Source organism: Scyliorhinus torazame, chromosome 12 (assembly GCF_047496885.1).
Source record: "Scyliorhinus torazame isolate Kashiwa2021f chromosome 12, sScyTor2.1, whole genome shotgun sequence".
Taxonomy (NCBI): Eukaryota; Metazoa; Chordata; class Chondrichthyes; order Carcharhiniformes; family Scyliorhinidae; genus Scyliorhinus; species Scyliorhinus torazame.
Genome location: NC_092718.1, coordinates 155,631,315 through 155,654,695, shown reverse-complemented (window position 1 = coordinate 155,654,695; position 23,381 = coordinate 155,631,315). Strand labels below are relative to the sequence as shown.

At 49.5% G+C, this 23,381-nt stretch overlaps 1 protein-coding gene across 1 annotated transcript in view; it reads left to right on the top strand.

The window, feature by feature from the left end:
• gas2l2 (growth arrest specific 2 like 2) overlaps nucleotides 1-23,381 on the top strand; it is a 79,431-nt gene that overhangs the window by 35,049 nt on the left and 21,001 nt on the right. Inside the window, exons 2-4 of the mRNA XM_072469217.1 lie at nucleotides 1,360-1,601; nucleotides 11,056-11,163; nucleotides 13,643-13,739. Coding sequence (XP_072325318.1) covers nucleotides 1,360-1,601; nucleotides 11,056-11,163; nucleotides 13,643-13,739 — 447 coding nt within the window. The remainder of the gene's footprint in view (nucleotides 1-1,359; nucleotides 1,602-11,055; nucleotides 11,164-13,642; nucleotides 13,740-23,381) is intronic.

The window sequence follows — 23,381 nt, the reverse complement described above, 5'->3', positions numbered from 1 at the left end:
GAGGCAGCGGTGCTAACCACTATGCCACCACTAGGAATGCTTCCATCACCGCTTTGGCCTCCCTCCTGCCGATCTCACCCTATCCCTTTAGCCCAGTGATGGGCAAACTGCAGCCCGGGGTGCCACACGCGGCCCATCTGGGTTCTGAGTGCAGCCCAAGAGACATTTTGTTGACCGTTGCCCATGTGCAGGTTGGTCATATTCCGTTGATTTCCATCCGTGTAGTTTTTTTCCTCCGGTATGACTGAAGTGATCCACACATAAAGCGAGGGCAAGTGAAGTGAGGTGAATGCTGATTGCTCACAACATTGACTGTGAGAGCCGTGCCCAAATGTGTCCAAATGTAAATATTTCTTTTGTTTCACCATTTGAAATTGATTACTGTTCTATTAATATGCAAATAATTTAAACCATTTTCTATAACTCCTTATGAAATATTTGGTCTGTATTAAACATATTTAATCTTATTCTCGGGGTCATGGTTAGTGAACAAGCCCGATTTCAATCTTGCGGCCCACTGAGATGAAGGAGGGTCACTCATTTGGCCCACTCACTAGCCCAGGTTGCCCATCACTGCTTTAACCCCTTTTGCCCCCAACTCCCTGCCTGCAACCAACTTAAACAGAATGTACTGACTTTGTTATCTGAGAAACCTCAATTTCATTTCCACCTAGAAAACAAATAAATGTCACTTCCAGGTAACAGTTCTACAGGCCGACACAAGGGGGAGCTGCAACATCAACCCACCGCTTGTGTGACAAATTCATAGTGCACTGATCTTCCTTTGCAGTTGTCAAAAGATCTTGCTTGAGCAGGCCCCTGAGGAGATTTTACAGCATGTTTATCAGCTGCAGTTTCAGGTCTGGATCAGAAAGCCGTAGGTTCAAAGTCCACTCGTGAGACTTGAGCACAAAATCTGACACTCTGGTGCAGCACTGATGGAGTGCTGCACAGTCGGAGGTGCCGTCCTCAGATGAGATTTTAGCTCCGAGGCACTGTCAGGTTCTCGTAAAAGATGCCGTGGCGCTATTACAAAGAAGAGCAGGGGAGTCCACCTCTATATCTTGGACAATATTTATTCCCAACCACCATGGCTGTAGTAGATTATCGAGTGAATTCTCTCATTAAAGTTTTTGGGATCTTGCTGTGCACAAATTGGCCATCCCATTTTCTGCAGTGATTGGGCTTCCAGTGATTTTTCTTTCCTCATTGGCTGCAGAGTGCTTTGAGGGCGGTGGCTTGAGATCATGAAAGGCCCTGTGTAAACGCAAGTCTTTCCTTCTCGATGTCCTGCCCCCTGCTTGTTCTCCCAGTCCTTTGACCAGCTGGGTGTGATGATAGAATTTGTCCCCTTTGCAGACGTGCTGATGTTTGAGACAGAGGACCTGGTCCTTAGGAAAAACGAGAAGAACTTTGTGCTGTGCCTGCTGGAGGTGGCGAGGAGAGCCTCCAAGTTCGGAATGTTGGCCCCGGTCCTCATTCAGCTGGAGGAAGAGATCGAGGAAGAGATCCGGGTGGAGATGGACCTACCACTGGAGACCATCCCTCCTAAACCCAAGCCGCAGAAGGAGCTGTGTGATTTCAAAAACTTGGATGAAATGGTGAGTATGACCGAGGTTGTAATCTCCAACGGTCCTACACAAATCACACTGAACCAACATGAGCTCTTCACAGTATCTCACGGGAGGCCATTCAGCCCATTGTACCTGTACTAACTCTGTGATAGAACCAGCTAATCAGTCCCCTCCCTCACCCCATAGCCTTGCAAATGTTTTCTTTTCTGGTCTGTTTTCACGTCCCATTTTTTCCCCCCCAAAAAAGCAATCTTATTTTTGACTCGGTCCCCATCTGTCCATCCAACATATTCCAGATCACTACAACTTGCTACATGAAAAGGATTCTCTGAATTTTCCACTTGTTTTTTTTTGCTGATTCCTTCGGAGATGTTTGGGAAACGGTTCACGAGATTGGGCCCAGGGACAAAGGACTTTAGTTACCTGGATAGATTGGAGAAATTGGGATTGTTCTCCTTGGAAAAGAGAAGGTTATGAGGACATTTTGATCGAGGTGATCAAAATCACGAGTGGTTAGGATCTGGAAGGAGACTGTGGGAGAGGCAGATTCAGTTGTGACATGACAAAATCACTGAAATTGTACCCCTAACATGACACATCCGTTGTAAAACTGTATACCTAATATGACACAGCATCTGTGAAACTGTATCCCTTACAGGACACAGCATCTGTGAAACTGTAGGCAGCACGGTGGTGCAGTGGTTAGTGGTTACCCTGCTGCCGCAGAGGTTCCCGGTTCAATCCCAGCCCTGGATCACTGTCCGTGTGGAGTTTGCACATTCACCCCGTGTTTGCCTGGGACTCAATCCCACAACCCAGAAGGTGTGCAGGCCAGGTGGACTAGCCACGCTAAATTGCCCCTTAATTGAAAAAAATAAATTAAGTACTCTAAATTCATATTAAAAAAATCTGTGAAACTGTATCCCAAACATGACACAGCATCTGTGAAACTGTACCCCTAACATGACACAGCATCTGTGAAACTGTATCCCTAACATGACACAGCATCTGTGAAACTGTATCCCTAACATGACACAGCATCTGTGAAACTGTACCCCTAACATGACACAGCATCTGTGAAATTGTATCCCTAACATGACACAGCATCTGTGAAACTGTATCCCTAACATGACACAGCATCTGTGAAACTGTACCCCGAACATGACACAGCATCTGTGAAACTGTATCCCTAACATGACACAGCATCTGTGAAACTGTATCCCTAACATAACACAGCATCTGTGAAACTGTACCCCTAACATGACACAGCATCTGTGAAATTGTATCCCTAACATGACACAGCATCTGTGAAACTGTATCCCTAACATGACACAGCATCTGTGAAACTGTACCCCTAACATGACACAGCATCTGTGAAATTGTATCCCTAACATGACACAGCATCTGTGAAACTGTATCCCTAACATGACACAGCATCTGTGAAACTGTACCCCGAACATGACACAGCATCTGTGAAACTGTATACCGAACATGACACAGCATCTGCGAAACTGTACCCCTAACATGACACAGCATCTGTGAAACTGTATCCCTAACATGACACAGCATCTGTGAAACTGTATGCCTAACATGACACAGCATCTGTGAAACTGTACCCCTAACATGACACAGCATCTGTGAAACTGTATCCCTAACATGACACAGCATCTGTGAAACTGTATCCCTAACATGACACAGCATCTGTGAAACTGTATCCCTAATATGACACAGCATCTGTGAAACTGTATGCCTAACATGACACAGCATCTGTGAAACTGTATGCCTAACATGACACAGCATCTGTGAAACTGTACCCCTAACATGACACAGCATCTGTGAAACTGTATCCCGAACATGACACAGCATCTGTGAAACTGTATCCCTAACATCACACAGCATCTGTGAAACTGTATCCCTAACATGACACAGCATCTGTGAAACTGTATCCCTAACATTACACAGCATCTGTGAAACTGTATCCCTAACATAACACAGCATCTGTGAAACTGTTTCCCTAACATGACACAGCACCTTTGAAACTTTATCCCTAACATGACACAGCATCTGTGAAACTGTATCCCTAACATGACACAGCATCTGTGAAACTGTATCCCTAACATGACACAGCATCTGTGAAACTGTATCCCTAACATTACACAGCATCTGTGAAACTGTATCCCTAACATGACACAGCATCTGTGAAACTGTACCCCTAACATGACACAGCATCTGTGAAACTGTATCCCTAACATGACACAGCATCTGTAAAACTATATCCCTAACATGACGCAGCCACTGTGAAACTGTATCCCTAACATGACACAGCATCTGTAAAACTGTATCCCTAACATGACACAGCATCTGTGAAACTGTACTCCTAACATGACACAGCATCTGTGAAACTGTATCCCTAACATGACACAGCATCTGTGAAACTGTATGCCTAACATGACACAGCATCTGTGAAACTGTACCCCTAACATGACACAGCATCTGTGAAACTGTATGCCTAACATGACACAGCATCTGTGAAACTGTACCCCTAACATGACACAGCATCTGTTAAACTGTATCCCTAACATGACACAGCATCTGTGAAACTGTATGCCTAACATGACACAGCATCTGTGAAACTGTACCCCTAACATGACACAGCATCTGTGAAACTGTATCCCTAACATGACACAGCATCTGTGAAACTGTATCCCTAACATGACACAGCATCTGTGAAACTGTATCCCTAACATGACACAGCATCTGTGAAACTGTATGCCTAACATGACACAGCATCTGTGAAACTGTATGCCTAACATGACACAGCATCTGTGAAACTGTACCCCTAACATGACACAGCATCTTTGAAACTGTATCCCTAACATGACACAGCATCTGTGACACTGTATCCCTAACATGACACAGCATCTGTGAAACTGTACCCCTAACATGACACAGCATCTGTGAAACTGTACCCCTAACATGACACAGCATCTGTGAAACTGTACCCCGAACATGACACAGCATCTGTGAAACTGTACCCCTAACATGACACAGCATCTGTGAAACTGTACCCCGAACATGACACAGCATCTGTGAAACTGTATCCCTAACATGACACAGCATCTGTGAAACTGTATCCCTAACATGACACAGCATCTGTGAAACTGTACCCCTAACATGACACAGCATCTGTGACACTGTATCCCGAACATGACACAGCATCTGTGAAACTGTATCCCTAACATTACACAGCATCTGTGAAACTGTATCCCTAACATTACACAGCATCTGTGAAACTGTATCCCTAACATGACACAGCATCTGTGAAACTGTATCCCTAACATGACACAGCACCTTTGAAACTGTATCCCTAACATGACACAGCATCTGTGAAACTGCATCCCTAACATGACACAGCATCTGTGAAACTGTATGCCTAACATGACACAGCATCTGTGAAACTGTATTCCTAACATGACACAGCATCTGTGAAACTGTATCCCTAACATTACACAACACCTGTGAAACTGTGTCCCTAACATGACACAGCATCTTTGAAACTGTATCCCTAACATGACACAGCACCTGTGAAACTGTATCCCTAACATGACACAGCATCTTTGAAACTGTATGCCTAACATGACACAGCATCTGTGAAACTGTATCCCTAACATGACACAGCATCTTTGACACTGTATCCCTAACATGACACAGCATCTGTGAAACTGTATCCCTAACATGACACAGCATCTTTGAAACTGTATCCCTAACATGACACAGCATCTGTGAAACTGTACCCCTAACATGACACAGCATCTTTGAAACTGTATCCCTAACATGACACAGCATCTGTGAAACTGTACCCCTAACATGACACAGCATCTGTGAAACTGTATCCCTAACATGACACAGCATCTGTGAAACTGTATCCCTAACATGACACAGCATCTGTAAAACTCTGTTTCTAACATGAAGCAGAAGCTGAGCTACTTTACCCCAGCACCAGTTTATACCTGTGGAACTGTACCTCTGTGTGAGCCTACAGACTTCAGAGAAAGAACTTAAGGTCCCCCCTGGAGTCATTCGGATTTGGATCTTGTTTGAAAGTGTTCAATACGTTCAGCTGGGGATTAATAAGAATATTTTGGGTTGATTCATATCCCAGCAATATTTCCTTCTCTAAATGTTTTTAATCTGTGCGTGACCCAGTTATTGCACTGCATGGTCTCTTTAAGACTGCTGCAAAGCCGCACATGCACACACCTTCGAAAGAGCACTCGTGTAGAGCCTGTTTGTCTCCTCTGCGCTATCTGCTGGCCTGTTGCAGACCCTGAACCCATGCAGCTTAAAGGAGGGCGGCAGGGTGGCACAGTGGTTAGCACTGCTACCTCACAGCGCCAGGGACCAGGGTTCAATTCCGGCCTTGGGCGATTGCACATTCTCCCCGTGTCTGCATGTATTTCCTCCGGGTGCTCAGGTTTCCTCCCACAATCCAAAGATGTGCAGATTAGGTGGATTGTCCATGCTAAATTGCCCCAAAGTGTCCAAAGATGTGCAGGTTAGGTGGGGTTATGGGGTTACAGGGATAGGGTGAGGCAGTGGACCTAGGTAGGGGGCTCTTTCAGAGGGTTGATGCAGACCCAATGGGTTGAATGGCCTCCTTCTGTACTGTAGGAATTCAGGGAGGTTGGAAACCACCCTTGACCTGCTGTAGGGAGTGCGCTGCCGGCAGAACAGAGAATCCTGCCAGCGGAGAATTCACACCACTATGGAAATGCTACAACTTCTGTTGGGAGCTAGGCTGGTCCTTCAGTGTAACATTGAGCTAGTTATACACTGATAAAGGTGTCTTTGGAATCTTAGGCCTGTTCAGGTGGATATTAAGAGAGCCAGTGGCAACATTTCCCAAACAATTTTCCAATTTGACCCATCTATTTTAAAAAATTTGTACCCAGTTCATTTTTACCAATTAAGGGGCAATTTAGCATGTTCAATCCACCTACCTTGCACATCTTTGGGTTGTGGGGGTGAAACCCACGTAAACGTGGGGAGAATCTACAAACTCCACACGGACAGTGATCCAGAGCCGGGATCGAACCTGGGACCTCGGCGCCGTGAGACTGCAGTGCTACCACTGCCCCACCGTGCTGCCCATCTTAATGCTTGAAAATTATTGTATCCTCAGACACCATCTAAAACAAAACAACAACACTGTGGCATTAAGTATTTCATGAGTAAATATTACATATTAAAGATAAACCTACAATACATGATGTGTATATAAAAATCAGTGTAATCTGTAAAAACATTAATTTATGTACCTATTGGGTCTGATGAGACCCATGGGGATGCACGCTGTGGCACAATTTCTCAAAATCTGGCTGTGTGGTTGATGATGCATACCTCGGGCAAAATTCTTCTGATGACATGCTTTCCCACCCTCTCTGTGACTGAGGCAGACCTTTTCCATGGTGTGGAGATGCGGGCGTTAGATTGGAGTGGAGAGAGTAAGTGTTACAACACCAGGTTAAAGTCCAACAGGTTTATTTTGAATCACCTGATAAAGGAGCTGTGCTCCGAAAGCTAGTGATTCGAAACAAACCTGTTGGACTTTAACCTGGTGTTGTAAGACTTGTTACTGTTCCATGGTGCTCTTGACGTTCCAGTAGAGTTATGGTCGACATAAACCGTAATTTCTGAACACTGTCTCTTTTTTTAAACATCATCTGGAATTTCCAAAAGCCAAGGATTTTGTACCTGAGGTTCCTCTCAATGGAAATTCTCTTTCTCTGAGATGGATTTCAAATTATAACAGGGATGCGGTCTTGAACATGAGAGAGAAGGGATGAGAGATAGTGTCACTGCTCCATTGGTTGATTTCTTCTGGACTCTTTTGCAGCTCGGGTATTCTGCTAAAAGCCATTTCAAAAACGTTTTTTTCCTGGTCATATGATCGCTCTCTCCCCATAATAATTTCAGGAGGTAATTGATTAGCTCATGTCTGGACAGAATGTGGCTATTGTTTATGGACTAGGTGATTAGTTTCTTCACAACTTTGGACTGGACCATTCCAATGAGATAGGAAGAACATTCTTTATGATCATTGTCCCAGTAGACTTTCTGTGTCTGCCTAAAAGAGAAACATTATAGAAATGCAAAAGAGCCAATACAACTTCAGTTCATATTTAAAAGTAGTTCTTGACATCAGCAGATGTGAAATTTCACAGGATGTTGCCTTGGCTTACCTTAATTGTAATCCACATTGGAAATTTCCAGAAACTGGTCAACTTGTAATGGCAGACTTCAGGTGACCTGTGACAGTCACCTTAAGTCACTCTGTTTGTTTTTTTAAGGTAATTTTGGAACAGATCAATATAGATTTGATCAGCTGATGAAATTAAAGATTAATGTACATGTCACATCATCCTGACAGAACCAATACCACAAAAAAGCGCTTTAACAGCCATTAATCATATTAGTGGGACCTTGGTATCCTGTATTTATAACAACAGCTGTAATTGTACTGAAGTAATCCATTGTTTATGAAATGCTTTGGGATGGCCCAAAGACACGATAACCTATCACTGTGTAAAGTATTCAGCTTTTACACTGGAAAAACACACCGCAAAATTGCACAGCTGCAACCTTCAATTTACCGTCTGTTAAAATCACAGTTTGGGAGGGCTGAGGGATACTTTTTTATGTGACACATTTAATGGGTGTGACAGGATTGTGAGCGGACTTTCTGCCTCAAGCAATTCGTTCTGAATACGGGCAGTGGGAGAATTTCCGTAAAACAGAAAGACCACAAGAATGGCATTTGGAAAGGGCCATAGAACCCATCGGTCCCATCCTGGCCCCTTCCACCAGGAAACTGTGGCCTGCACAACCAAGGTTAATCCAGTCAGGCCCAGTATGACAGGACACTGGCAGCATTCACAAAACTGGATAAAGCCCAATATTTTCACATGTAATCCTTTTTGTGCCGGGCAATGAATAGATTCTGAACATGGTTCCACATTGCAAGAATCAGAGCCCACTAGAAAATTAAACACAATGGGCTTATTCTTACCAGAAAATGGGAAAATGTCAGTTCCGGTGAGAAAAACGGAGCGATGGCGGGAATTCTGAGCCACTTTGCAAAAACAAAAGTGAGTGGGTATGGTTTCGGTTATCACTCTGGCGGGACGAGACCCCTTGTACCAGGAATCAGCTCCAAATGGATCGGGTGGCAATTCAGAGTGTCCTTACCCCAGCGCTGTAGTCTTACGGCCCCCAGTCACATCAGAAGTATTGGGGGCACCCCTCCCCATCCTGGCCATTTGTCGCTGGAAACCCCCCCCCCCCTCCCCCACCGCACAACATTCATCAGCAGCATCCCTTTCCCCCAATGTCCACACTCCCCCCTGCCCACCACATATCCCCCATGTGGCCCTTACTAGGGCCTGTCCCTGGCACTGCCCCTTGGCACGGGTTGGCATGGCCCAGGCAGATAACTCCAACCCCCCCCCCCCAGTGGCTATTCTTACATCTGTGCCCCTGGAGGGATCCACTCTACTGCCTCACACCTGGCAATGTCTGTTATAAGTGTGTGACGTCATGCTGGCGCCCAGTGAATATTCCATGAGTGGGGAAGATTGGGAGAGAGTGCTCGCTAATGACATGCTAATGCATTAAAATGAGATCCCCAGGCTCCCGTGGCGTGATTTGCAGTACTCCACCGGAGCGGGGGGGGGTGGCGGCGGAGGTGGAAATTCCAAATCCCAAACACGTCGGAGAGAATCACGTTTTTCGATTCTCTCTGGATTTTGGGAGTTTCTCATTCATAGAATTTACAGTGCAGAAGGAGGCCATTTGGCCCATCGAGTCTGCACCGGCTCTTGGAAAGAGCACCCAACCCAAGGTCAACACCTCCACCCTATACCCATAACCCAGTAACCCCACCCAACACTAAGGGCAATTTTGGACACTAAGGGCAATTTATCATGGCCAATCCACCTAACCCGCACATCTTTGTTGAAGCTTACTTGTGACAATAAGCTATTATTATTATGTGCCATTTTTCAATCCCCTTTTGCGGTTTATTGTATCTGTGCTTTTTGGCAAGATATCGGTGTAGAATACTTCACCCTGTATTCAAGCTGTAAATAATAAAAGCAAGATTGAGAATCCCAAGGAAAGACACGCTGCCACCATTATTATTTATTTGATTTCATTCCAATTACACAGCAGTGCCATTTCTATTCCATCTAAACCCCAGTAAGGATGAAATTTAATCCAGGCGATAGCTGTCTCTGATTGGTGGGAGCCCCTATTGCCTCTGTTGGGAAAGGCCCACCTATCAGGCACATTAGTGGCCAGCCGCCAGGCCTTACCCAAAATTTAGGACCATCTGGTGCGATGGCAGTTTCTGGGAATGGACCCACCAGAGGCCTAGGATTGCTGAGGGACCCAGGCCACAGGTAAATGAGGGCCGGGTGGGTGTTGTGGAGAGGGGGGGGTCACTGGCTGGCATTGGGATGGGTGGCTGGAATAAAGGGCAGACGGGTGTCTATCAGCAGGTAAACCCCCACCCCCCCACCTTCCCAATGCCGAGCTCCTTGGTCAGACACTGATCAGGGACCACCCCCACCGTCCCCCACTGGGAGCCGACGTGGTGACTCTCCTGCCCACCACCAGGATAATACCAGCAGAGGCAGGATGAGGCCCTTAAGTGGCCATTAATTGCCTACTTCAGGGAGAATTAGCATCCGGGTGGGAAGGCCATCATGAGCCTTCCCACCCCAGTCTTATTTGGGAGGAAGTGGGAAAGCAGGATTAAATGTCCCACCCCACCTCTAAACCCGGCACCGAGAGAATCGTAGAATCCCTAAAGTGCAGAAGGAGGCTATTCGGCACATCAAATCTGCACCGATCCTCTGAAAGCGCACCCTACCTCGGCCCGACCTCCCACTCTATCCCCCTAACCCCATCTAACCTTTGGACACTTAGGGGCAATTTAGCACAGCCAATCCACCTAACCTGCACATCTTTGGACTGGGGCAGTAAATTCCACCCTGAGACTCTAAGCCATCTCTTTGTCAGCTGGTGCTTGGTGGTGGGTACCTGGCCCTTGAGTTCAAAGGCCATGGGTTCAAACTCCACTCCAGAGATTTGAGCACATAATCCAGGCAGATACTCGAGTGTTGGAACTGCCTCTTTCATATGAGATGTTAAATTGAGGCTCTCTTTGCCCTTTGGCTGTGAAAAGTTGGTGGAATGATTTGACGAAGAGCAGGGGTATACTGGCTAACATCACCAAAACAGATAATCTGATCATTTGCTTCATTGTTTTGTGTGGAAACTTTCCCTGTTAATCTTAACTGCTTGCAGCTCCTACACTGCAATACTAACCACGCTTCGAAAAGTACTGAAAAGATTTTAAACAGTTTTGGGACATCCTGCTGTTGTATTTAATGTTACGTTCTGTTTTGTAACCGGGCAGGTACGTCACCTTGTGAGTCGCTGCACCTGTCCTGACCAGTTTCCCATGATGAAAGTATCCGAAGGGAAATACAAAGTGGGAGACTCCAACACTTTAATTTTCGTGAGGGTGAGTGGCAGCAGTTTGCTTGTCCCTTATTATTTTTTTTTAAAAAAAAAATTTTTATTAAAGGTTTTCAGAAAATATCAATAACAAAATGAGAAAGAAAAAAGAACCCAACAAAACACAATCTAAAAAAGCAACCCCCCAAACCCCTCCCCCCGTACCTAAATAATAAATTAACATTAACACCCCGACTTAAGACAACAGGTGTATACACCCCCTCAGACCCTTCCAGTGTAAATAACATAAACAAAAATAAAAATAAAGTAAACCCCCCCCCCCCCCCCCCCGAGCTGCTGCTGCCATTGACCAATGTCTAGCGTTCTGCCAGAAAGTCTAAGAACGGTTGCCACCGCCTAAAGAACCCTTGTACCGACCCTCTCAAGGCGAATTTCACCCTCTCCAATTTAATGAACCCTGCCATATCGCTGATCCAGGATTCCACACTTGGGGGCCTCGTATCTTTCCACTGAAGGAGAATGGCCTTACGGATGGCCATATCGAAGCGATACCTCTCGGAAGTCCCCATGCACTGACTACACAGGGGTTGTCCAGGAGGTTTGGAATGAGGAGCTTGTCGTTGAGGAACGGTTGAAGACTCTGGGTCTGTACTCATTGGAGTTTAGAAGGATGAGGGGGGATCTTATTGAAACGTACAGCGAGTCTCCGTGGTCGACTGGCCGAATTCCTGGCGGCGTAGTTTACATGTGGTGCCACCCGGCGGGTGCTGGGATCCGTGGCTGCGGTGGCGGTCCTGGTGGGGGTGGGGGGTATCTGACTCTGGGGGGGCCTCAGCGGTGACCAGGCCCGCGATCTGGGAGGGACCTACCTTCCTCCGCGCTGTATGGCTCCGCCATGTTGCCGCCGCCCGCGCCGAGATGGGCCGGCGCGCGCATGCGCGTACCTGCTTGCGCCCGCCGTGCGCATGCACGGCCGCGCGGCCTGTCTAGCAGGGCCCCGCCAGCAGCCAGAGGTGTGGGATGCACACTGAGGCTCTGCTAGCCCCCTGGAAAACGGAAAGTCACCCCGGACCTTCGAGGAAAAAGTCCGGAGTGATTTTCGCTCTTTTTCAGGCGGGCGTGGGGACTTAGTCCCCAGAAGGGAGAATCCCGTCCCTTGTCTCTCCCTGGGCGTGATTCTCCACTCCCGCGCTGAAGTGCCCACGCCGTCGTGAACGCCGTTGAGGTTCACGACGGCGCGAAACGGCCCCGATCCCAACCGATTCAGGGCCCGATAATGGGCTAGGAGCGGGGCCGTGTCATCTACACGCGCCAGGTCTTGTCGCCGCGTAAAGGCGGCGCCGCATACATGATGCAGCCGGCGCCGCATAACTGGCGTCACCGTCGGGCCGTCCTCTCCGAGTCCGCCCCGCAAGAAGATGGCGGACGGATCTTGCGGGGCTGCGGAAGGAAGGAGGTCCTCCTTCAGAGAGGACGGCCCGACGATCGTTGGGCACCGATCGCGGGCCACTCCACATTTGAGGTACCTCCCGGTGCAGGATCCCCCCTCCCCCCGCAGGCCGCCCCCCCCAGCATTCCCGCGCTGTTCCCGACGGCAGCGACCAGGTGTGGATGGCGCCGGGGGGAACCTGCCGTTTTGGGCTGGCCGCTCGGCCCATCCGGGCCTGAGAATAGCAGGGGTGCCGGAGAATCGCCATTTTGGGTGACTCGGGCGATTCTCCGGCCTGCGCCGCGCGGAACTCGACGGGGCCGTTCTCGCCGCTTGGGAGAATCGCGGGAGGGCGTCGGACCAGCGTCGCGGGAAATTTTGGCGGCCCAGGCGATTCTCCCAACCGGCGCGGGAGTGGAGAATCGCGCCCCACGTCTCTGTAACTATCACCAGCCCCATATTCTTGGGTCTGGCGAATTCTAACAACTGTCTGAGGTGAAAGTTAAAGATAGTGAGTTAAAGGTATCTCAAGTATAAGAGTGATGCTCAAACAAGGAGTTAGTGTATTGGGGATACAGGAATCTTCGCTATGCAGATAATTTTTATGACAAACCCAGCACAAGTTGTTGTGATTTGATGCACAACAATGGTATCATTAGGGGTTGAATCTTCTGAGGGACGGGAGCCATTCACACCCAATGCTGTGACAAACATCTGCAAATGGCAATTTATCATCAGTGTTCATCTGTGCCGCCCTCCTGTTGCAGGAAGGCATTGGTTCGAGTTAACATTCCTCTGCGGAGAGTGGAGCTAGGTCACAGATTCACTGCTATAACATAGTCACAGGTATCACTATTATCTCTCTTTATCCCATCAAATCGGTGACAGATTTTATTTATGTGTCAAAAATGATTCCAAAATTTGATGGTGAAGTTCTGTGCTTGACTCCGCCCGATAGAGTTTTACACAAATTGATTTCAGGCACTGAAAATGGTTTGTTCCAAAAATGAAGTTCAAAATAGGAAAGTACTTTATTGATCTTGCTGAAGAGAAGAGATAATTGTTCGCACTTATGATTTTCTTTCTTATTTTGTAGATTTTACGGAATCATGTGATGGTGCGAGTGGGTGGGGGATGGGACACCCTGGAGCATTACCTCGATAAACATGACCCCTGCCGCTGCACATCGCTCAGTAAGTGCCTGTCGCTCAGGGGTTGCTGACTAAAGAGATAGAGAGAAGGCAGGATTGAGGTACAGCCAGAAATAGGAATATAGGAACACAGGACTTAAAAGCAGGGGTAGGCCACTGGAGCCCGCTCCACCCTTTGATAAGGTCATAGCTGATCTGGTTGGGATCTCAATTCTACTTTCCTCTCTGCCCGCCCCCCCCCCCCCCCCCCCCCCCCACTCTAACCCTGGTGTTATGACCTCCCCAAGGGGTTTGAAACTACATTGTATTGGATTCTCCTGGTGCAGTGGTTAGCACTGCTGCCTTACAGCATCTGGGTCACTGTCCATATGCAGTTTGCATATTCTCCCCCGTGTGCGTGGGTCTCACCCCCACAACCCAAAACCGTGTGGCGGGTAGGTGAATTGGCCATGCTAAATTGCCTCTTAATTGGGGGGGGGGGGGGGGGAAGGAAAGAATTGCGTACTCTCAATTTAAGTAAAAGTCTTAGATTCTCCTCCTGCACCTTGGAATACGAACTCCGCAGGTGATTGGGGGGCGGAGCTTCCACCCAATTGGCGGTGCCCGCAAGGATATAAACCCCGGCCTGGGAGCAGGTCGGGGAACAGGATCCTGAGGGGGAGTGCAGAATGAGAGAGTATTGTATTGAGGAGTAGTAGAATAAACCTTGTTGTATCCTGTCTGTCTGGCTACGTGGGGAGTCCTTACCTTGACTCCTTTGCCTGCCAAGAATCTATCTAACTCAGCCTTGAATAATTTCACTGACCCTGTCTCCACTGCTTTCTGGGGAAGAGAATTCCACAAACTAACGACCCTCTGTGAGAAGAAAATTCTCCTCAATCGATGCCTTATTCTTAAACCATGTCCCCTAGTTCAAGAGGAGACGTCCTCCTGGTATCCACCCTATCAAGGCTCCTCAGGATCTTATATGTTTCAATAAGATCACTTCTCATTCTTCTAAACTCCAATGTGTACAGACCCACACCTGTTCAACCTCCTCTCCTAAGATAAGCCCTTCATTTCAGGAATGGGCCGAGTGAACCTTCTTTATACCATTTTCAAATGTAATTGTATCTTTTTCAAACAAGGAGACTTTAGTAAAGATGAGAGGAATCAGATGAGTAACTCAAAGAATATGTTTATTTATAATAGACTATTCACAAAGGGGCCCGGTTGAACTTCACCGGGTCCTCTCTCTCTCTGTCGGTCGGTTCCTATCTGGCCGACCTTACATACAACTGGTTTAGCACACTGGGCTAAATCGCTGGCTTTTAAAGCAGACCAAGGCAGGCCAGCAGCACGGTTCGATTCCCGTACCAGCCTCCCCGAACAGGCGCCGGAATGTGGCGACTAGGGGCTTTTCACAGTAACTTCATTGAAGCCTACTTGTGACAATGAGCGATTTTCATTTCATTTTCAAGTGCGGAATTGTACGGCTGTGTCACAGAGGGGATGAGGCTGGAAAATGTGACGAGCCGTTCGAAGGTCCATTGGCCTCGGTGGGACTGGAAGATCCTGTCGGCAGGACAGGCCTTAAAACCCACCCCAAAGCTGTACACAATATTCCAGATGTGGCCTTACCAAAGCCCTGTACAACTGCAGCAAAAGCTCTCAACTTTTATATTCCATTCCTCCTATAATAAACATCAACATTCCATTTGTTTTTTCAATCGCTTGCTGTACCTGCAAATTAACTATTTATGATTCACGGGCACCCATTTCCAGGTTATGTGGTCTCCTTTATTTCAATGATAAATGTTTTATCTATTCCTGGTAAGGTGGACATGTTCATATTTTCCCACTATATGTTCCATTTGGCAAAGTTTTGCCCACTCACTAAACCCTTTGCGATCTCTTCAGCTCCTCTTGACAACTTACTTCCATTTCCAAACCCAGTGGACACTTTGGAAATTCTTAGTCAGTCCACTCAAATATAAAAACCTCCCAGAGAAATAAATTGCCATTCCTGCAGCATCACTCTGTCAAGATGACGGAACTCCCTACCTGACAGCACTGTGGGAATACACTGCAGAGGTACATTAAGGCAGTTTAGCACCACCTTCTCACGGCAAATGAGGGGTGGCCAAGAAATATCGGCTTTGGCATATCGCGAGACTGAATTTAAAAAACTTGGCCTGCCCAGGTTCGATCCCGGCTCTGGGTCACTGTCCGTGTGAAGTTTGCACATTCTCCCCGTATTTGCGTGAGTTTCGCCCCCACAAACCAATAAGATGTGTGCAGGGTAGGTAGATTGGCCACGCTAAATTGCCCCTTAATTGGAAAAAATGAATTGGATACTCCTAATTTTTTTTTTTTTAAACTTGGCCTGTTAAACAGCCAATGGAAAGGCAGATTTGGTGAGATGCATAATAGGGGCTCAATCCCAGCTAATCCGATTTGTCAACAGTGATTTCTACAAAGCAGGTTGTGATACACTGGCCTCCCAGAACTCTCAAAGCAATAGATGAAGGGAAATTCATTATATGTGATTCATATGATGTTGCAATAGCATTTATGGTGTTACAGATAGGATCCTTAGAATCGCTACAATGCAGAAGGAGGCCATTTTGCCCATCAAGTCAGCACTGAAAATCCGAAAGAGCATTTTACTCAGGCCCACTCCCCCGTCCTATAATAATAATAATTTTATTAGTGTCACAAGTAGGCTTACATTAACACTGCAATGAAGTTATTGCTAAAATTCCCTAGTTGCCACAGTACAGCGCCTTTTCGGGTACACTGAGGGAGAATTCAGAATGTCCAATTCACGTCCTTCGGGACTTGTGGGAGGAAACCGGTGAAGTGTTGGGTACTCTGCTACACAGACGAACCAACACGGTTGCGAATGGTACAACGCAGTTTTATTTCAAACATCTATTTACACTGGTAAGCTGTTTACTGAGGTTCGATCATGACCCTTGATTCTGTGGACCAATTCCTAATTCTATCTTGTAGTGGCACTCAGCACATGGTGGATGTCTGAGTGGCTTGTAATGAGCTCTGTGCCCTGAGCCGTCTCCTGCTCGAGTCCCCAGGAAGTGTCGTGTTCCCTGTTTTGTACTGTGTATGCTCTTGCCTGTGATTGGCTGTCATGTTGTGTGTGCTGATTGGCCTGTTGATCTGTCCATCAGTATGTATGTATGTATGTGCTATGATGTTTACCTGAATATCATGACATCCCCCCCTTTTTTACAAGAACATGTGCCTACGTGGTCATAAATAGAGATGTGTACTGAGTGTAGCTAAATGTGTGTGTGTGCAATATTTACAGCATATACATGGGGCTTAACTATATACAAGGGGCAATGTCGGGTGTGACATAACAACGAGGTTGTACCATAAACAAAGAACGGGGAAATGTTGAACGACAAAACAAATTCCTGTAACGATAAGAACAGAAACATATTAACACAGTGGTAGTATGAGTTCAATGTACAAGCAGTCTCATAAGTCCAGCCTAGTAGTTGGGTGACGAATTCGGGTTGACCGCCTCAAGGGTGGGTCTGAAACCACCAGCTGAGGAATGGGCCTGGCCACGGGCGACGACGGAAGGGGCATGGTGGCAGGAAGCTCCACGAAGTTGATATCAGGAACAGCAGGAGGGCGCGGTGTCGGTGTAAGTTCCCGTAGCGAGCGTGGAAGTAGGCGAAGAGCCCGGTGATTGCGCCTACGAATGGATCCATCAGGCATGCGAACCAGGAACGAGCGGGGAGCCATGCGTCAGAGAACTTCGGCAGGTGCTGACCAGCCACCTTCTGGTAGGTGGATGCGGACTTCGTCTCCAGGGGCCAGGGCGGGAAGATCAGTTGCCCGTGTGCATTATGCCCTCTTCTGGCGACCGCGCTGCAGTTGCATTCTGTGTAGTACCGGAGCATGGTTGGTTGTGGGTGCCAGAATGGGAGGCACAGTGGTCCTGAGGGCGTGACCCATCAACAGCTGGGCTGGTGAGAGGCCAGTGGCTAGTGGGGCCGAGCGATAGGCCAGCAGGGCTAGGCAGAAATCCGATCCGGCAGCAGCAGCCTTGCAGAGGAGCCGCTTGACGATGTGAACGCCCTTCTCCGCCTTTCCATTGGACTGGGGATGCAGAGGGCTGGACGTCACGTGTGTGAAACCATACGAGGCAGCAAAAGATGACCATTCCTGGCTGGCGAAACAGGGCCCATTGTCCGACATGACAGTCATCGGAATGCCGTGGCGAGCAAAGGTATCTTTGCAGGCCCTTATGACAGCGGACGATGTCAAATCGTGCAGGCGTATGACCTCTGGATAATTGGAAAAGTAGTCAATGACGATGACATAGTCCCTGCCGAGCGCGTGAAAGAGGTCCACACCCACCTTTGCTCAGGGGGACATCACCAGCTCATGGGGCAGAAGCATCTCAGGAGGTTGCGCCGGTTGAAACCTTTGGCAGGTGGGGCAGTTGAGCACCATATTGGCAATGTCATCACTGATGCCCGGCCAGTATACCGCCTCTCGGGCCCTCCGTCTGCACTTCTCGACCCCCAGGTGGCCTTCGTGTAGTTGGTCGAGGACCAACTTGTGCATGCTGTGCGGAATCACAATCCGGTCCAGCTTTAGAAGGACACCATCAATGACGGCCAAGTCATCGCGGACATTGTAGAACTGCGGGCCTGCCCTTTGAGCCACCCTCCTGTCATGTGGCGCATCACACGTTGTAGAAGGGGGTCGGCCTCAGTCTCTCGGCGAATACGGGACAGACTGGAGTCGTCAGCTGGCAGATTTGCCGATGTGAAAGCCACCTGCGCCTCGACCTGACAGACGAACCCCTCCGAATCTGGCGGCGTGCTCACTGCTCTAGATAGGGCACCCGCAATGATAAGGTCCTTACCCGGTGTGTAGACCAGTTGGAAGTCATACCTCCTAAGTTTAAGTAGGATGCGCTGGAGGCGAGGGGTCATTTCGTTCAGGTCCTTATTTATGATGCTGACCAGGGGGCGGTGGTCAGTCTCAATGGTAAACCGGGGGAGACCATACACATAGTCATGGAACTTGTCTACCCTGGTTAGCAAGGTCAGGCACTCCTTTTCGATCTGCGCGTAACGCTGTTCTGTGGGGGTCATGGCCCGCGAGGCATAGGTGACCGGGGCCCATGACGCAGTGTCATCCTGCTGTAGGAGCACCGCCCCAATGCCGGACTGGCTGGCATCAGTCGAGATTTTAGTGTCACGAGATGTGTCGAAAAACGCCAATACCGGTGCTGTGGTGAGCTTAAGTTTGAGCTCCTCCCATTCCTGCTGGTGTGTGTGTAGCCACTGGAACTCCGTGGACTTCTTGACGAGGTGGCGCAGAGCCGTCGTGTGGGAGGCAAGGTTGGGAATGAACTTCCCCAGGAAGTTGACCATGCCTAGGAAGCGTAGCACTGCTTTCTTGTCTGCCGGCTGCGGCATGGCTGTAATGGCGCTCACCTTGTCTGCATCCGGACGGACCCCTGACCGGGAAATGTGGTCCCCCAGGAACTTCAGCTCGGTTTGGGCGAAAGAACACTTGGCTCGGGTTGAGGCGCTGGCCGTTTTCCCGTATGCGCGCAAAGACGCGCCGGAGACGATAGATGTGCTCCTGTGGTGTGGTGGACCAGATGATGACGTCGTCCACGTAGACGCGCACCTCTTCGATGCTTTGCATCATCTGCTCCATGATCCTATGAAAGGATGCTGAGATGATGCCAAATGGTATTCGGTTGTAGCAGAACCTGCCGAAAGGGGTGTTGAAGGTGCACAGCTTTCGGCTGGATGGATCCAGTTGGATCTGCCAAAAACACTTTGAGGCATCCAGTTTCGTGAAGATTTTAGCCCGGGCCATTTCGCTCGTGATGTCTTCCCGTTTGGGTATGGGGTAGTGTTCCCTCATTATGTTGTTGTTGAGGTCTTTTGGATCAATGCAGATCCGGAGCTCGCCAGAGGGCTTCTTAACACACACCATGGAGCTGACCCATGCGTGGGCTCCGTGACCCGGGAAAGCACCCCTTGGTCCTGGAGATCCTGCAGCTGCTGCTTGAGGCGGTCTTTGAGTGGCGCTGGGATCCTGCGAGGTGCGTGAATGACCGGGGTAGCGTCCGGTTTGAGCTGAATTCTGTAGGTGTAGGGCAGTGTTCCCATGCCCTCGAATGCCTTCTGGTTGTGGGCGAGGAGCGATTGGAGCTGTGCGCTGAACTCTGCATCCGGGAAGTCAGATGTGCCGCCTGGAGAGAGAGAGTGGACTCGTTGCACGAGGTGGAGAACCTTGCATGCCTGTGCGCCTAGCAGGGAGTCCTTTGATGAGCCAACTATCTCGAATGAGAGTGTGGCCGTGTGTGTGTTGTGTGTCACTTGGAGCTGGCAGGATCCCATAGCCGGGATAACGTTCCCGTTGTAGTCGACCATCCTGCAACGGGACTGCCGAATTGGTGGTCTGTCCTTCATGGCGTAGAAGGCTGACCATGCTATGAGGTTGGCGGAGGCGCCAGTGTCCAGACAGAATGTTATCGGTGATCGGTTGACCGTTAGGGTGGCACACCATTCATCACCCGGATTGATCGTGTTAACTTGCAACGGCTGGTGGGTCCTGGCTGGAGATATTTGGTTCCCATCAATGACCGCAACACAGAAGGTGTCCCGGTCGTCTGTGTCACATGTCTGGATATCGTCTGGGCACGACTTGTAATAAGGAGGCTGAATGGTCCGCACATCCCTGCGAGGTTGTTGGAGTTGGGGAAGATTGACAGGTTGAGCTGCTCGACAGCAAGCGGAGGCATTGTCGGGTTCTTGCGGGACATTGCCGCTTTAAATGGGCGGCTCCACAGTTGCCGCACGTCGTGACGTCATGGCGTTCGTTGCGCCACTGCGTATGCGCAGTTCGGTCTTGCGTCGAGCGCGCCTGCGCATCACGTCCCTTAGTGTTGCTGTAGTTTTTGGCGCGCACAAGCGCGGGAGGCCTCGAAAAACGCACAAAATGTCCGCCCTCGTCCGGGCCGCGGGCCGGGAGGAACTCGATCGCCTGGACCTGTTTGGCCTCGTAGGGCACCTGCCTCGCCGATCCGGCCGCGTAGGACCCCTGCCGTGCCGATTCGGCCGCCTGAAATTGGGTATAGCGGCTAGTCGCGTTTTTGTGCAGGACACAGGCTTCGATTGTGGAGGCTAAGGCGAGGCCTTTTATTTTTAAGAGCTGCTGGCGTAGGGTGCCCGAGGTGACCCCAAAAACGATCTGGTCCCGAATCATGGAGTCGGAGGTGGTGTCGTAACCACAGGACTGCGCGAGTATGCGGAGATGCGTAAGGAATGACTGAAAGGGCTCATCCTTACCTTGCAGGTGCTGCTGGAAGAGATACCTCTCGAAGCTCTTGTTGACCTCGACGTTGAAGTGTTGGTCGAGCTTGAGAAGGACCGTCTTGTATTTGGTCTTGTCCTCGCCTTCCGCGAACACCAGGGAGTTGTAGACATGGATGGCGTGTTGACCTGCCATGGAGAGGAGGATGGCGATCTTTCTGGTGTCCGAGGCGCTTTCCTTTTCTTTGGCTTCCAGAAAGAGCTGGAAGCGCTGTTTGAACAGCTTCCAATTAACGCCGAGGTTTCCAGCGACTTGCAGCGGCTGCGGTGTGTTGACGGTGTCCATGGCGCAGGATGGCAGATTCCGGAGTATTTGTAGGTAGGTACCAAAGTCACTCCTGGTACTATGAAGTGTTGGGTACTCTGCTACACAGATGAACCAACACAGTTGCGAATGGTACAACGCAGTTTTATTTCAAACATCTATTTACACTGGTAAACTGTTTACTGAGGTTCGATCATGACCCTTGATTCTGTGGACCAATTCCTAATTCTATCTTGTAGTGGCACTCAGCACATGGTGGATGTCTGAGTGGCTTGTAATGACCTCTGTGCCCTGAGCCGTCTCCTGCTCGAGTCCCCAGGAAGTGTCGTGTTCCCTGTTTTGTACTGTGTATGCTCTTGCCCGTGATTGGCTGTCGTGCTATGTGTGTTGATTGGTCCGTTGATCTGTCCATCAGTATGTATGCGCTATGATGTTTACCTGAATATCATGACAACCGGTGCGCCCAGAGGAAACCCGCGCAGTCACAGGAAGAAAGTGCAGACTCTGCACAGACAGTGAGCCAAGCTGGGAATCGAACCGGGTCCCTGGAGCTGTGAAGCTACACTGCTAACCACTCTGCTACCGTGCCACCCTATCCCCGTAATCCCATGCACTGGTCATGACCAAGCCACCTAATTTGCACAATTTTGGATTGTGGGATGAAATTGGAGCACCCAGAGGAAACCCACGCAGACATGGGGAGAGCGTGCAAACCACACACATACCGTGACCCAAGGCCGAAATCGAACCCGGGTTCCTGCCACTGTGAAGCAGCGATGCTAACCACTGTGCCACCGTGTTACAAAAATAATGGAACACGGAATAAAGGAGGATGTGCCACAATGGTGCGTTAGAGGGCAGAGAACAAAGGATTTAGGTTGAAGGGAACTTTCTCACATCAGGGGCGAAATTCTCCGTAATTGGCGCGATGTCCGCCGACCAGCGCCAAAAACGGCGCAAATCAGTCTGGCATCGCGCCGCCCCAAAGGTGCGGAATCCTCCGCATCTTGACCGGCTGAGTCCTATCCTTGAGGGGCTAGGCCCGAGCCGGACTGATTTCCGCCCCGCCAGCTGGCGGGAAAGGCCTTTGGTGCCCCGCCAGCTGGCGCAGAAATGACATTGCCGGGCGACGCATGCGCGGGAGCGTCAGCGGCCGCTCACGGCATCCCCGCACATGCGCAGTGGAGGGAGTCTCTTCCGCCTCCGCCATGGTGGAGACCGTGGCGAAGGCGGAAGGAAAAGAGTGCCCCCACGGCACAGGCCCGCCCGCGGATCGGTGGGCCCCGATCGCGGGCCAGGCCAGCTTGGTGGCACCCCCCCGGGGCCAGATCGCCCCGCGCCCCCTACAGGACCCCGGAGCCCACCCGCGCCGCCTTGTCCCGCCGGTAAGAGAGGTGGTTTAATCCACGCCGGCAGGACAGGCATTCCAGCAGCGGGACGTCGACCCATCCGGGCCGGAGAATCGTTTGGGGGGGGCTCACCAACCGGCGGGGCGCGATTCCCGCCCCCGCCGAATCTCCGGTGCCGGAGAATTCGGCAACCAGGGGGGGCGGGATTCACGCCAGCCCCCGGCGATTCTCCGACCCGGCGGGGAGTCAGAGAATCTTGCCCCAGTTATCTGGAGCAATGTTGAAATTTGCTGATAACCAAATTCTGGGTCTGATAAACTGGGAACAAGACTGATGCAATGTAGGAGGACATTGGCTGGCAGCCCGGCAGAGAGCTGGCACACACAGTTCAATACAGAGAAATGTGGAAGTAAGGGAGGTAAACAATTATCACCATAAATTGCCACCATAAACCATTGTTCTTCAAACGTTTTTACCGGGGACCCATTTTTACCAACCGGCCAACCTTCGCGACCCACGCCGGCCGGCCTTCGCGACCCATGCCGGCCGACCTGCGCGATCCACGCCGGCCGGCCTTCGCGACCCACCATTTTCTCTTACCTTGTTTGCTGCTGACAAAAATGGAAGAAATGGTTAAAATGTTATCAAATAAACCCCCCCCGAACTTGTAAAAACAAAACAAAAATAAAATGAATGAAACAAATAAAAA